The 12,500-nt window shown below is 36.9% G+C and overlaps 1 protein-coding gene across 1 annotated transcript in view; it reads left to right on the forward strand.

Moving 5' to 3' along the window:
- The window catches only part of FOXP2 (forkhead box P2), a 506,406-nt gene that overhangs the window by 460,875 nt on the left and 33,031 nt on the right, over window positions 1-12,500 (forward strand). Inside the window, exons 10-12 of the mRNA XM_015569384.1 lie at window positions 5,367-5,454; window positions 7,106-7,189; window positions 11,310-11,511. Of these exons, the coding sequence (XP_015424870.1) occupies window positions 5,367-5,454; window positions 7,106-7,189; window positions 11,310-11,511 (374 nt within the window). The remainder of the gene's footprint in view (window positions 1-5,366; window positions 5,455-7,105; window positions 7,190-11,309; window positions 11,512-12,500) is intronic.

A 12,500-nucleotide genomic window follows, 5' to 3' on the forward strand; every position in this document is an offset into this window, starting at 1 on the left:
CACTGAAGCAAGCAAGCCTCCCTGTTCGCATCAGCTGCCTGGCTGCCGGCCGCCATCTTGGCTGCCAGTTAATTTGCATATCTTGGCCCTACTCTGTGAGTGACAGGGGGATTAGCCAATGGGAAGGGTAGCGGAGTGACACTAATTACCATGTTTCTCTTTTATTAGTGTAGATAGTTGTGAGCTGTCATTGTGTTGGGTATGAAACTGATTTGAGTGTTCTAAGCAGAGAGCGTCTAAAATGTTAGGTAACTTTGCTAAAATTTTCCTGTTTTGAAAAAATAACATTTGCTAAAACAAAGACAGAATATAGGAATATTAATTTTTTTAAGAACTAATTTCTTCATTTGGGTATATAAGTCCTTATTAATATGATTTCTTATCATTAAGATTAGTTGCAGGACTAATGCTATTTCTTCAATATAATAATTTAAACCACAGAATCAGCCCAGTCACCATACATTTTATTGCTTCAAGTTATTCTATCTGATAAAACTTAAAATAAATCTTTAAGAAAATACCATATATTTTCTTCAGGATGATTTTCTTTATAGCACATGAAAAGGAACATTTTTATCTTAAATACTTATATATATTTTATTACTAACAAGAAGATGAATAGAAATCCTCATTTTACCTTTCATGTTTCTTTATTATAATCATGCTAGTATCTTTTAGACTGAAGAATTACAAGTAGGAACGCATTTTCTTTCAATTAAATATCAACTTTGGTTCCAAAGACTGACCACTTTTCCGACCCATTAAATTTATAGGGCTGACAGGACAAATGACAGCAGACACTAAGGCCTTCCTGTTAGTTCATTTTTTTATGATATGCTTTAAATTCCTTAAACCAGAGATCTGTGATAATTTCTGCTAATAGAGCTAATGCCAGTGTACTGTACTGAAATGAAATATTAATAAGACATATTTCCATACTGATGTTGTCTTTTTCTTAAAATGTGTGTGAAATTTTAAGAGAAATAAAATAATAATTTTATTAAGTTAATTTCAGTTTATTTAGTGACTTTGTAGAAAATGAAATGAAGAAGGCATCACCACTAATAAAGATTTTTTTGAAATGAAGATTTTTGCTTTTCTTTTGTAATCATGGAGAGAATTGAGAGTCTTGGACAAAAAAGTCAAACAAATCAAAAAGCTATGAAAGGATGAAAGGTTTTTAGCTCTCCATTTTCTTATTTATCCATTCTCTGAGAATTTTATAGCCAGTGTTTTTACAAAAGTTTTTTTTGTTTGTTTTTTTAGAAAATATTGTGGTATTTTTATTTCTAAAATGCACTAGAAATAAACTATGTAGCTTGAACTTTACTTTGGTATCAGACAACTTATTCATTAGTTTGAAATCAAGGTAACTATCCATTATTACTACTTAGCCTACATATGTTAAGTAACAAATAATAAAAGAAATTATATTGAATCCCAAATTCCCTTTCTTACATTACTTTCCCAAGTTGGTAGAATCTCTCACTGCTTTTACCCAGGATCAAATAAAAAGCCACCAGAAGAGAGTTGCATATATAGATATGTGTGTACATATATATGTACATACATGTTATATATGTACATGCATGATTTTAATATTTAATATTAAGTATTCAATTGAAACATTATTTTCTATTGCATAAAAAACCTTAAGATTAAATTAGAAACTTTTATTTATAATAGCCAAAATAAAAGCAAAAAATAAGAAATGAAGAAGAAAATTCAGGTTAAAAAGGTATTTAGAAAAAATTTTGAATTTTCCTGTAAAGTAGGTGTTGACAGAAGCTTATCATTTTTCTGAGCAATAATTGAAGACTTTACTAGATCACTAAAAACATTTAATATGAGTTCTTCATTACTGTCTTATAAATGTCACAGTGTAATAACAACTGACAAAATTTGTGTGGTTAGCCTGCAAATTTATCATTCCACTGGACCTAAGTCAGTTGGAATGTGGATGGATTGACTTTTAGATCTTAATCCAAAAGGTTTGCAATATCGCATTCCAGTTAGCAGACAAGTGCTCCTGAACTTGCACGCCTTGATGCCAGCAAACAATACATGTTCCGAGATACGAAGATGGATACACTCCTTTTGAAGAAGGGCAGACTGGTTAGTGCCATAAAAATATCAATCTGTTCAAGAGTAATTAGTTGATAATAAATGAATCAGGTTTATTTACAAAGACTAAATTTTTAAGTCTTGACACTGTATAAAGAACAATAGAAAACATAGTGGAAATAGTTTATTTAATGGAAAATATGTTGTCTTTTTTTCTGGTAGCTGACTAGAAATTGTGCGTTTGCTTAGTGTGTATTGTCTATTTCTTTGTCTTTGACTAGGCAGCATGGCTACAAAATTATGACCTCAAGAAAGCATGCTTTGAACTTGTCAGAATGTTGTTTCTTTTGGTGACAGTGCCCCCATCTCTCAAAACTAAGGCATCTCACATAATCAGCTAAATGAATAGTGACAGCTAACATTTTGTATTTAAACTCCTGTCAGTGTTTAAACATAAAAAGCTTGATGCAAAATAAATCAAACACAGTGATTTGCAAGTGAAACATTTTGTACAAAAATAGTCTAACATGGTTGGATTAAATCTGGTCTCTTTTCAGCTTATAGATTACTATAACTTTAAATGAATTTGAAAAATCTAGAGTTTAAAATTGAATTGCTAATCTGCTGTGTATATAACCGAAGTTACCACAGGCGTTTATCACCTTAAAAGTTTCGTTAAAGAGAATTGTGCATGAAATATGTTGGACGGGCCCTTTTCTACTTTTCATCTTTCTGAAGTGCTTGCTTCACTGTTTTTAGAAAGAATTTGATGGCCTGCTTAAATTTTTTTCAGTCCCCACTACCTACCTAGCACACAGATTCAATGCAGTTTTGAAAGAACGTCAGTAGACCACATCGTTTATTCCATTTTGAAAACAAAAATCAATATACCTATAAAGTGACCTATAAATTAGAGCTGGCTCACACAATGTTTGTTCAGTGCTGCCTTTCTGAATGCACCCTTTGCATTTTTTCTTCACCTCTGTGTTTGAACTGCAGTCTCGGTAAGAAGCTCATTAGGGGACATTAGGGACTGGAGCTCACCAGAATTCCAGAGCTTGCTTTGCTCTTATTAATGCATAGTAGAGTAGAATGCATTTAAATATTTCATAGATATTCAGTAATTTGTGTGTAATCGTCTTGTTAGCAGACCAGTAGAAGTAGAACAGGCCTGTGAAATGGTGTTAGTGATTGCATGTGTAATTTACAGACCTTTGCCATCAGAAACCGTATTATTGTTGGCTAGTATGAAGCTGTGAAATAGAACTACTGATAAGTTAAAAAAAAAAAGAAGAAACTTAATAAAGGTTTTGTAACAAGCATCTTCGGGGATAACAACCCCACTTGGTCATTTTGAAGCAGCTATAATTTATGACATAGGCAATATATCAAATGCATAAGATAGTATTATGGAGCATTCATATGAAAAGGGTATTTGCAACATTAGTTCCAACTTCCTGCAAGGGACATGATTAAATGATTAATGAAATGTCCCTTTGCATATGCATTTTGAAACAGCAATTAGGCACTGACTGAGAAAAATCCACCAATCCTCTCATTTTTCAGTATTATCTCATTCTTGATTTATAAATCATAGAGAATTTTTGAACAGCAATATGTAGTACCTGAGATAGTTATAAAAGCATAAAAGAGAATAATTTGGGCACAAAAGAGTCACAAACACATATATTCATAATTTAATATTAATATTCAGCCTATTGAGTTAGTCTTCATACATTGTATTTATATCCAACACTATTTCTGTACTTTGATTGGCATAATTAAGTAGGGAGAATGAATAGGCACTATTATTTTACATATCACTGGTAAACAATAGCAACGAAAGGGGAAGGGAGATGTGGCAGAGGTATGTATGTGTTTTTCAAGTTCTCAGTAATCCACTGGAGGCTGTTCTATAAATGATCATCGAAGGGCTGCAAGCTAGCCTATAATTACAGGAGAGAAAGTGGCAGCTCTGGCATTTCATAACTATGTGTCCTCGAAAAGTGCTTTGTGAGTTTGTCACCAATGATAATTTAGATAGAGGCTCATTACTGAACATCACAACACTTTAAAAACCTTTCGCCTTCATACCGGAGAATAAAGGACTATTTTAATGACAAGGTTCTTTTGTGTCCCACTGAAAAATTCAATCAAGACAAAACCTCATTGACTGTTATTGTAGTCTATAGTCTCTATTCTAATAAGAGCTGTATAGATAAATTGAATAGGTTTCTAAGACCCAGATATACAATGCAAACATTTTATACATTTTTTAGTTCTTTAAGTATAGGATAATTATCACTAAGATGTACACAAGTGTTAAAAAAAAACCTCTCTAAAAGTGATTTTATGCAAAAACAAACATGTTCTACAGCATATATCTTTTCTTATGAAACTGTGTATTCTACTTATCATGTTCCATTCACATTCTAGTCTTTGTGTATAGCTACAGCATTTTAAAAAAATATTTCTTGTTTAGACTGATTGTGGAATAAATATGTGCATATTCTCCAAGAGTTCACAGTGGAAAAAAAACCATAAGAAAAATGCAAGAATATTAAAGTTAAGATTACAATGACCATTGTAGTACACTGATAGAACACGATCTCATTGTCCATTAAAGTTTTGGTGAAAACACTGAAAAACAACTTTTTTAAAGGTCTCGTTAATTAGGAATTAGTGACACTTTACATCATAAACTCACCTCCAGTTTAACGTTTCACGCCTCCTGTCCAGCAAGAGTGAGTGAATTTTAGCTGCGTTACAATTAGGTTCACAGGAGAGCTGAGCAGAGCTGAGCTGAGGGCAGAGAGGGATAGTGGAGGTGCCATCCTGCAGTCTAACCCCACACCTCAGGCCTGACCTGATGCACTTCACTCTTTTAGTCCACAGTTTCCCTTCAAGCAGGAGTGACAATTGTGACAAGATACATGGAAGTTTGTTGTTAGGATCAGTGAGGATATATTAAAACGAATGGATTTAATTTTTCAAGGGAAGGGGCAGAATAGAACAAAGGTTTACAATTGTTGAACCTAGATCAACTAACAAATAAACCCACTTATTTGTAAACTTGTTCTTTCTCAGAAACACCATTTCAAATCTTCTATTAATGTGTTGCATATGTATCTATCTATTTTCATTATTCATTTCAAGAAACTTTTGTTGGTATAGTTTCAAGGTGTTCCTTTTGCCCTACTGTGCAAGGAGCTATGACTTCAGGGTAGTGCGTTCGAAGTGGAGCGTATACTACTGAGACACACACTGTTTAACTTTCTGTTTTGCGTCTTGTGTTTGTTTAGGCACCTTAACAATGAACACGCGTTGGATGACCGGAGCACTGCCCAGTGCCGAGTGCAAATGCAGGTGGTCCAACAATTAGAAATACAGGTTTGTCAAATGCTAACTTCATGGACTCCTCTCTCATATTTCTGGTGGGTTACATTGGGTACTGGGCACATTCTGAGTTTTTTAACACAATGCCTAATAGAAATACATGGAATTTTAGATTGTTTATAATGAATGCAACAATTGATAACTCGGGATGGAAGGATATAGCTTAATGTACATATCACGTAGACATATAATCTTTAGATTACATAATCCATATTTGAATATCCAAAGAGAGCCCAATCTCAGTTTTCCCCCATTGTGGTTATACCCCCCCCCCCCCCCCAATTGGATATGATTTTATTGCGGAGACAGTTTTTACATGAACTAATCATGATTTTTTTCCCCATTAGATTGTATCATATAGCAAAAATCTTTATGGCATCATGCCTGTAGCATATTACTCTGAGAAGGATCTTTTCCTTTCCTATCTTTGGTGTCTTTTTAATTAAAGAACTTGCAAAAAAATTTTAAGACTTGTCTGTACTGGAGTTATGACTGCAAATAATTTATAATATCACAGATAGTAATGTATTATATCAAGTACTGCTCATTTAAGTTAAAACATTTTAGTTACTATTGAAGCAGCATTTAGACAAAAATAAATAGAACTCATACAACAGGTCAGAAGCAGTTATATCACTGTATCATTCTGACTACGCTTGCCCTACCCTTTAAGGCTTCTTCCAGTGTTTAAAAACTTAAAGATGTTTTTGCCCCCCTCAATCAGACCCATACTTTGTGTTATTGAATTAAACATACAATTTATTTTTTCCTTCACACTTTACTACATCTTGATGTGCTTTCAACCCATCACGTTGTAGCTTTTTCCCAGAGAGCTGTGAAACATGTTTATTTTGACTTGTAAAATAATCAAGGACACATCACAAGCATAATTAGTGATGTCGTTTTTTTTAAAAAAAAAAAAAAACTTTCTGTAAATCTGTTTACCACCTATAAAAGGTGGAGAGAAACATAAAAGTTTAGCTGATGAAGACACAGTCTGCAGTGTGACCAATTATGTCTTTTTCTTTTTTTCTTTTCTGCTGTGTCTGACTGATGGAAAAGTAAGGTCCGTCACTTGTAATGAGACCCAGTGCAAGGATAGAAGCCGGCTCCGTGGCAGAGTTCAGCGTTTCACACCGCCTGGTCTCTGTCACTCCATTGAATTAGATTGATGATGGCAGATTGGAGGGGGCACTAACTGGACCTCAGTGGGAATGCATGAAGTGTGGAGACAACCCTGGCAGGCACTTTGCTTTGAGAACCCTTCACCCCTTCGCAGCTGTTGGCACTAGTCCATCGCTAACAGTGTCCACAGGACTTTAAAGAGACACCATGGGTCTTCTAATTTATGGTTTTAGTAACTTGTTACTGTCAAGACAACTGTGACCTCAATTCTCTTATTGACAAAAAGATGAAGTGTTATTTGTTTTCTCTGACCTTTTAACATAAGGAAAGCTATCCATGTTTTCTTCCCCCCCTTCCTAGCTAAAGTTGCGCTTCCTCCCAGATAAGTTCCTACGGACACAGACTTTTGTATGCAGGAATCATTACTCTGAGACAAGCTCAATGATAAGATGTATCACTGCGATAAAATAGCTGTATCAGTCATTTCTAAAATGCTTCTGGTCTCGCTCGTTCTTAACAGCTTTCTAAAGAACGAGAACGTCTTCAAGCGATGATGACCCACTTGCACATGCGACCCTCAGAACCCAAACCATCTCCCAAACCTGTAAGTGCATATTGCTTTATAAACAGTAAATAGCTCTACTGATGTAACAGAGTGAGAAAATGAACAATTTAGTGACAGCTAGAAAACAATGAGTGTGATGAAAAATATGGCAATAAAATGAAAGGAAAATGCAATCGCTTGTCAAATTGTATGTTTCTTTTAAAGTAATGCTATCTTTTACAAAATCCATCCAATCTGCACCATGGGTGACGCTAAACAAAGTACGCCTAACAGGGCACAAATCACTGCCTTGCGGCTGAAGCAAGGGGATATCTTTCTGAGATCGGCTTACAGATATTAACAGGAAACCCACTTTGAGCAGCCTGGAAAGCAGGCACAGTCCAAATCACAAAGAGAAAGGTGTGCGGCATGCCGACGAGGACTTAGATCAATCACAACATACATACAAATAGATTTTTTTAATCAAATATTTTCTCAAAAATGTCATCGTCTTCTCATAGTCAATTTCCTCCCATTTCTTTGGTTGTTATTTCAGTTCCGTTGTATTTCACATAGTAATGTGTTTTACTAGACAGTACACATATTGTTAATTTAGACAGCTTATGACAAAGGGAAATGGCTGATTATAGAACATAATGACTGCCATTTCCCTCAAAAATATATAAAATTGAAGCCCCACCTGATAATGTTGTCAGGTACACAGACTGTTGGAAAGAATATACTTTACCTCACTCTGCAAATGTTTGCTCAGAAACTTGGAGTACTCAGCTGGGTCACTGGTTTAGTGAAAGTTTGGAGGCTATGCTTTGGTAAGTGTCCTGTATAGCCTGATGGCTAGCGAATACCAGCTTTGACTCTCCCTCCATCTCTTCAGGAAAAAAAAAAAAAGATCATTTGGTTTTTTGGTAGAAGGAAAGATAAAAGACAGACTACACTGTATGAGTTTTCTCCTAGTATCTCTGCCATCACTCATTGATGAATATTATTCAAAATTTACTTTTTTGCATAAAGAACATGTTTCCTTAAACTCTGCTAAGATATTAGAGGTTCTATTCTTTGTACTGCATTTAAGTGTAGGGTACTGCAAACACATTTTAATAGAAAGAAAGGAGAAATGTATATTTGAATCTGACATATTACTTTTTAAACCCTATAATAGCTAAGTTTTTAATTAAAAAAAATAAACTTTTGAAGATCTTCTTGACCCTTTATTTATGAATTTTTTTCCATAAGGCCCTCCCCCAATGCTTCTATAGTATAATGTAGATAATCACAAAACAGAATAATTGTCTCATAAATCCATCAGGAATCTGCAGCTTGTTCTTTTCCAATTAATTATTCAATCAGTAAATTTTTAAAAACTCTAGCAGCATGGTTACATCTACACTAATAAAGAATTTTCAGCCTATAATCCACAACAGAACCTGAATGAATAATGTAATTGAAGTATTACATTACATAAACCACACATGAAAGAATTGCTAATTGCGTTTGATGGTGGGCAATTAATATAGAATCTTAGATGAGCGATTTAAAATGAAATCACAGTTTAAAGTTCCCTTTGGAACTGGCAATATCTGACGTGAGCAACTGCACTACTGGCCTCGAATTGGTTTCAAAGACGAGTGGTCAATACACACACCCTTAAAAATACCCTAAAGTTTATACACTGTACAAAAGAAGCTTCCAAATTGATATAATAGTAGATATTTATGGTCTCATGTGCTGTGGCTCAGTTGAGACGGCCCACACATTTGATAAATATTAATAGCAAGAATTTATTACCAAAGAGAAATGAGCTCTGTTGGTTCATCACTGCACCCTTAACAGCTATCAGTACATGAACACAAGGTGCAACCGCACTGTCTATTATATGACCCCATTTACTCTCTGAATGGTACTTCATTAAATGGTACCTTTTGGCCATGCTATGGATGGATGAAAATCAAAGTTATCAAGGCTGCGAGTCCTGAATAATGAGTTTCACCCAACCTTGACTATATTCTGATGAGCTGATGTGGCTAAGTGCTGATCCTGGCTTTTACATGCTTCCTTTTCGTTAGTAATAAATTCTATTTTATCAGTTTGTGATTGCGCACTTCCAAACACGGTGCGCTTATTACGGCAGGATGGCGGCATAAGCTACCATCACAGTGTAAACATGAGTAGTTTGCATAGAAAAAGATGTATTTCTCCTGTTTTTATAACGTTGACCATGTCCACAAAACGTTCAGTGTCCTGTCAAGTATTCATCAAGATAGATCTTCCCTTGATTTGCAATGTTGCATTTTTTTTTCTGGCCTCGGAATATGACATTTTATCCTGGTTTATGATTTCTAAAAGTGACTATGTAACCGTTTCACTGAGTTGGCTAAGTATGGAGAAGAGCTTTGCTTTTCTGTCTTCTTTCTATAATTTTGCCATACAGTGACGCAATGCTGACTATAAGATCTCAATCATGACTAATTAGACATCCAGGTGTTGATCTGAAAAACATAAAATATCATTTGCAGCGCCGCACGCATAGATGCCTGTGCATCTTCCTGCGCTTCTCAAACTAGAGGCATTTCTGTCCATCCTGAGGAAGCTCACACCAGTGGCTTTTTTTGCGATTAAGACGATTTTGTTTGAATATGTAGTCAATGTATTAAATGCAGCATTTAGTAGCATTATCTCAGCTTTTATTTATGTGTGTAACAAAGAATTCCCAGCCCAGTCTGCTGGCTTAGAGTGCGAACAGAATAACAGTTTGTGGTTTATTGGGAACAGATGCACTTGGGGATGCCTTCAGGGTGCCAGTCGTTATTATTAGACTGCTAATGTGCTTCTTCTGGCTGCTGCCCAAGAAAGAAGAACAATTAGCTGGCATATGTTAATTTTTGTTTCCCTAACAAATCTCTCTACTGACTAAATGTGTAAAACAAATCCACAAAGAAAGATCAATCAATGCTGTACACATCATTTTCTCCCCATTAAAAAAAGGTTTATCTTAAGAAGCGTATTTGGGATTTGAAAAGGCAGGTGTTACTAAATTACATATAAAAGCTGAATATTCTCTATTTAGCCACTAAGCAGCGACTTCGTAGAGGAGCAGAACAATTACAACTAGTTTCCTTGCTTGGTTGCATAGATTACTGCATAAAATGAAAGGTCAGTAGATTACCTCTTATGAATATCATTTGACTATATGGCAGGAATCTTTTTATGCTCTGCCCAATGTAAAATTTTTTGCTAATTGGATGCTATTTATGACAAAGGTGTGTAGTCAATATGACAGAGATGATATGGGGTTTTTGATATGAAGAAGAGGGCTTTTCTGAGGGGAGTGATGAAGGGCACACTGTTAAACAGCTCGCATACATTCTCACCTTTTTCCTTTTTTCTACCCTGACACCCACTTTCCAGGGTACATCAGCCTTAAGTGACACTGTAATCATAAATTGAAAATGATACTTCCAGAGGAATTGGCAAACTTGACATTTCATTATATTTGTTAACACATGCCACAAATGATTGTTAGTGAGGAAATTCCATTTCCCTCTCTCCATCTCCAATCAGATTTAATTTGAAAATTTTCAGCCTCCTCCGGCTAATTTGCAATTAAGACAATTTTGTTTGAATATGTAGTAATGTCATTACCATTCCACCAAATTAGCAAGGAGACTAAAGGTCAGTGTAAAATTTTCCAGCTGACTGGAGCCTCTCAGCTGAGATTTGGGACTACAGAGGGGGGAAAAAATCCGGGCAGCAACAGAATAGCAACTTATTTTGAATCCGATTGGCTGAAAACATGGCATCCTTCATTATTGCTGCTGCTGTTGCTTCACGGGGGGCTAGGCCTGTTTAGCAACAGGGGCAGTCGGTAATCGGCAACTGGCTTTTATTTAAGAAAATGTACTTTCCCTGAAGTCTGGCAGGACAAGGAGTTAGTCCTAAGTAACATTGCCAGAGATTATTAGATAACCTCTAACAGCACCCTCTAATTAGAGTTCTTATGATACAATTTCATCCTGTAATTAGTTGAGATTGGCTGCTTCATTTTGCAGCTTATTAGTGGCAACACAGCTGTAGAAGTGAATCCACTCTCATTTGTCAAACCTTTTTAAGTCTTTTTCTCTTGTCTCTACCTTTTTCCTGCCCATCTCTTGGGCCTTTGCAGCTAAATCTGGTGTCTAGTGTCACCATGTCGAAGAACATGTTGGAGACATCCCCACAGAGCTTACCTCAAACCCCTACCACACCAACGGCCCCAGTCACCCCGATTACCCAGGGACCCTCAGTAATCACCCCAGCCAGTGTGCCCAATGTGGGAGCCATACGAAGGCGACATTCAGACAAATACAACATTCCCATGTCATCAGGTAGGATATTAATGCTCAGTTGAGCTCTTTTACTTTGGGAGAGGAAAACTGAAGCTGAAGCAACTCTAGAGGAGTCATGCCAGAGCCCATGAGGACTGTCATGATTTATGGAGTGATAATTGTTTTATTCCTGGTAAATGCGGAGAGGGGTGATTCCCTAAGCACATTAGGATGAATTGTTCTCGGTGGAAAGGAAGCTCTCCCCATTAGAGACAGCCAGAGATGTGTTGTCCAGATAGCCCGTTTCATCACCTCCATTCAAGGAGATCCTTTGATCTCCAAGGGAAGGCTACGTCAATACAGCACCTGCAAGTAATGCTGTGTGAGAAAGGCCACTGGAGACATGTAGGCAGCACCGTGGCTTAATGCTAGACAGTGGAGGTGCTACCTAGATAGCATCCTGCCACAGCTCCTCAGGTCTACATGCTGCTTAGCCTCAGATGCAGGTGAAGGTAAAGGTTGCATGGAACACAGATTGACCTCATCCCCCTCTCTCCCCCTCCCCCTCCTTTCCTTCCCCTGCACCCTTGCCTCACCCCGGGGCATCTGGGTAATCACAGCCACACTTGTACCTATTAGTAGCTCAGAGCCCCTTTGTTACAGAAAGTGAAGTTATTTTCAATGTGGGCGCTGTGAGGGGTTTGGGTTCTCTTTGTTAGGGGGCCACAGATGCCTAGAGGTCACCCTGTGGCTCTTTAAGGAGTATTAGATGAGGAAAGCAAAGATTATGGGGGGGGGCGGGCGGGGTTTGGGGCAAAGTCCATGTGGGAACATGCCAGGGCCAGCCGCTTTCCAGAGGAGCTGGCTGCTGGGACAATCCCAGGCCCCCTGGTGATGCCTTCCCTGAAGGGCGGCAAACACCGGGGGGACGTGGCGCTGGCACTTTCCCTCAGAAATGGCCTTTCTCATGGAATTCAATTCCACTGTCATGCTTCGCGCCTTCTCACTGCATCACCTCACCAATACCAGGGGAAAATAGGAAACATGGA

Source organism: Myotis davidii, unplaced genomic scaffold (assembly GCF_000327345.1).
Source record: "Myotis davidii unplaced genomic scaffold, ASM32734v1 scaffold1063, whole genome shotgun sequence".
Lineage (NCBI taxonomy): Eukaryota > Metazoa > Chordata > Mammalia > Chiroptera > Vespertilionidae > Myotis > Myotis davidii.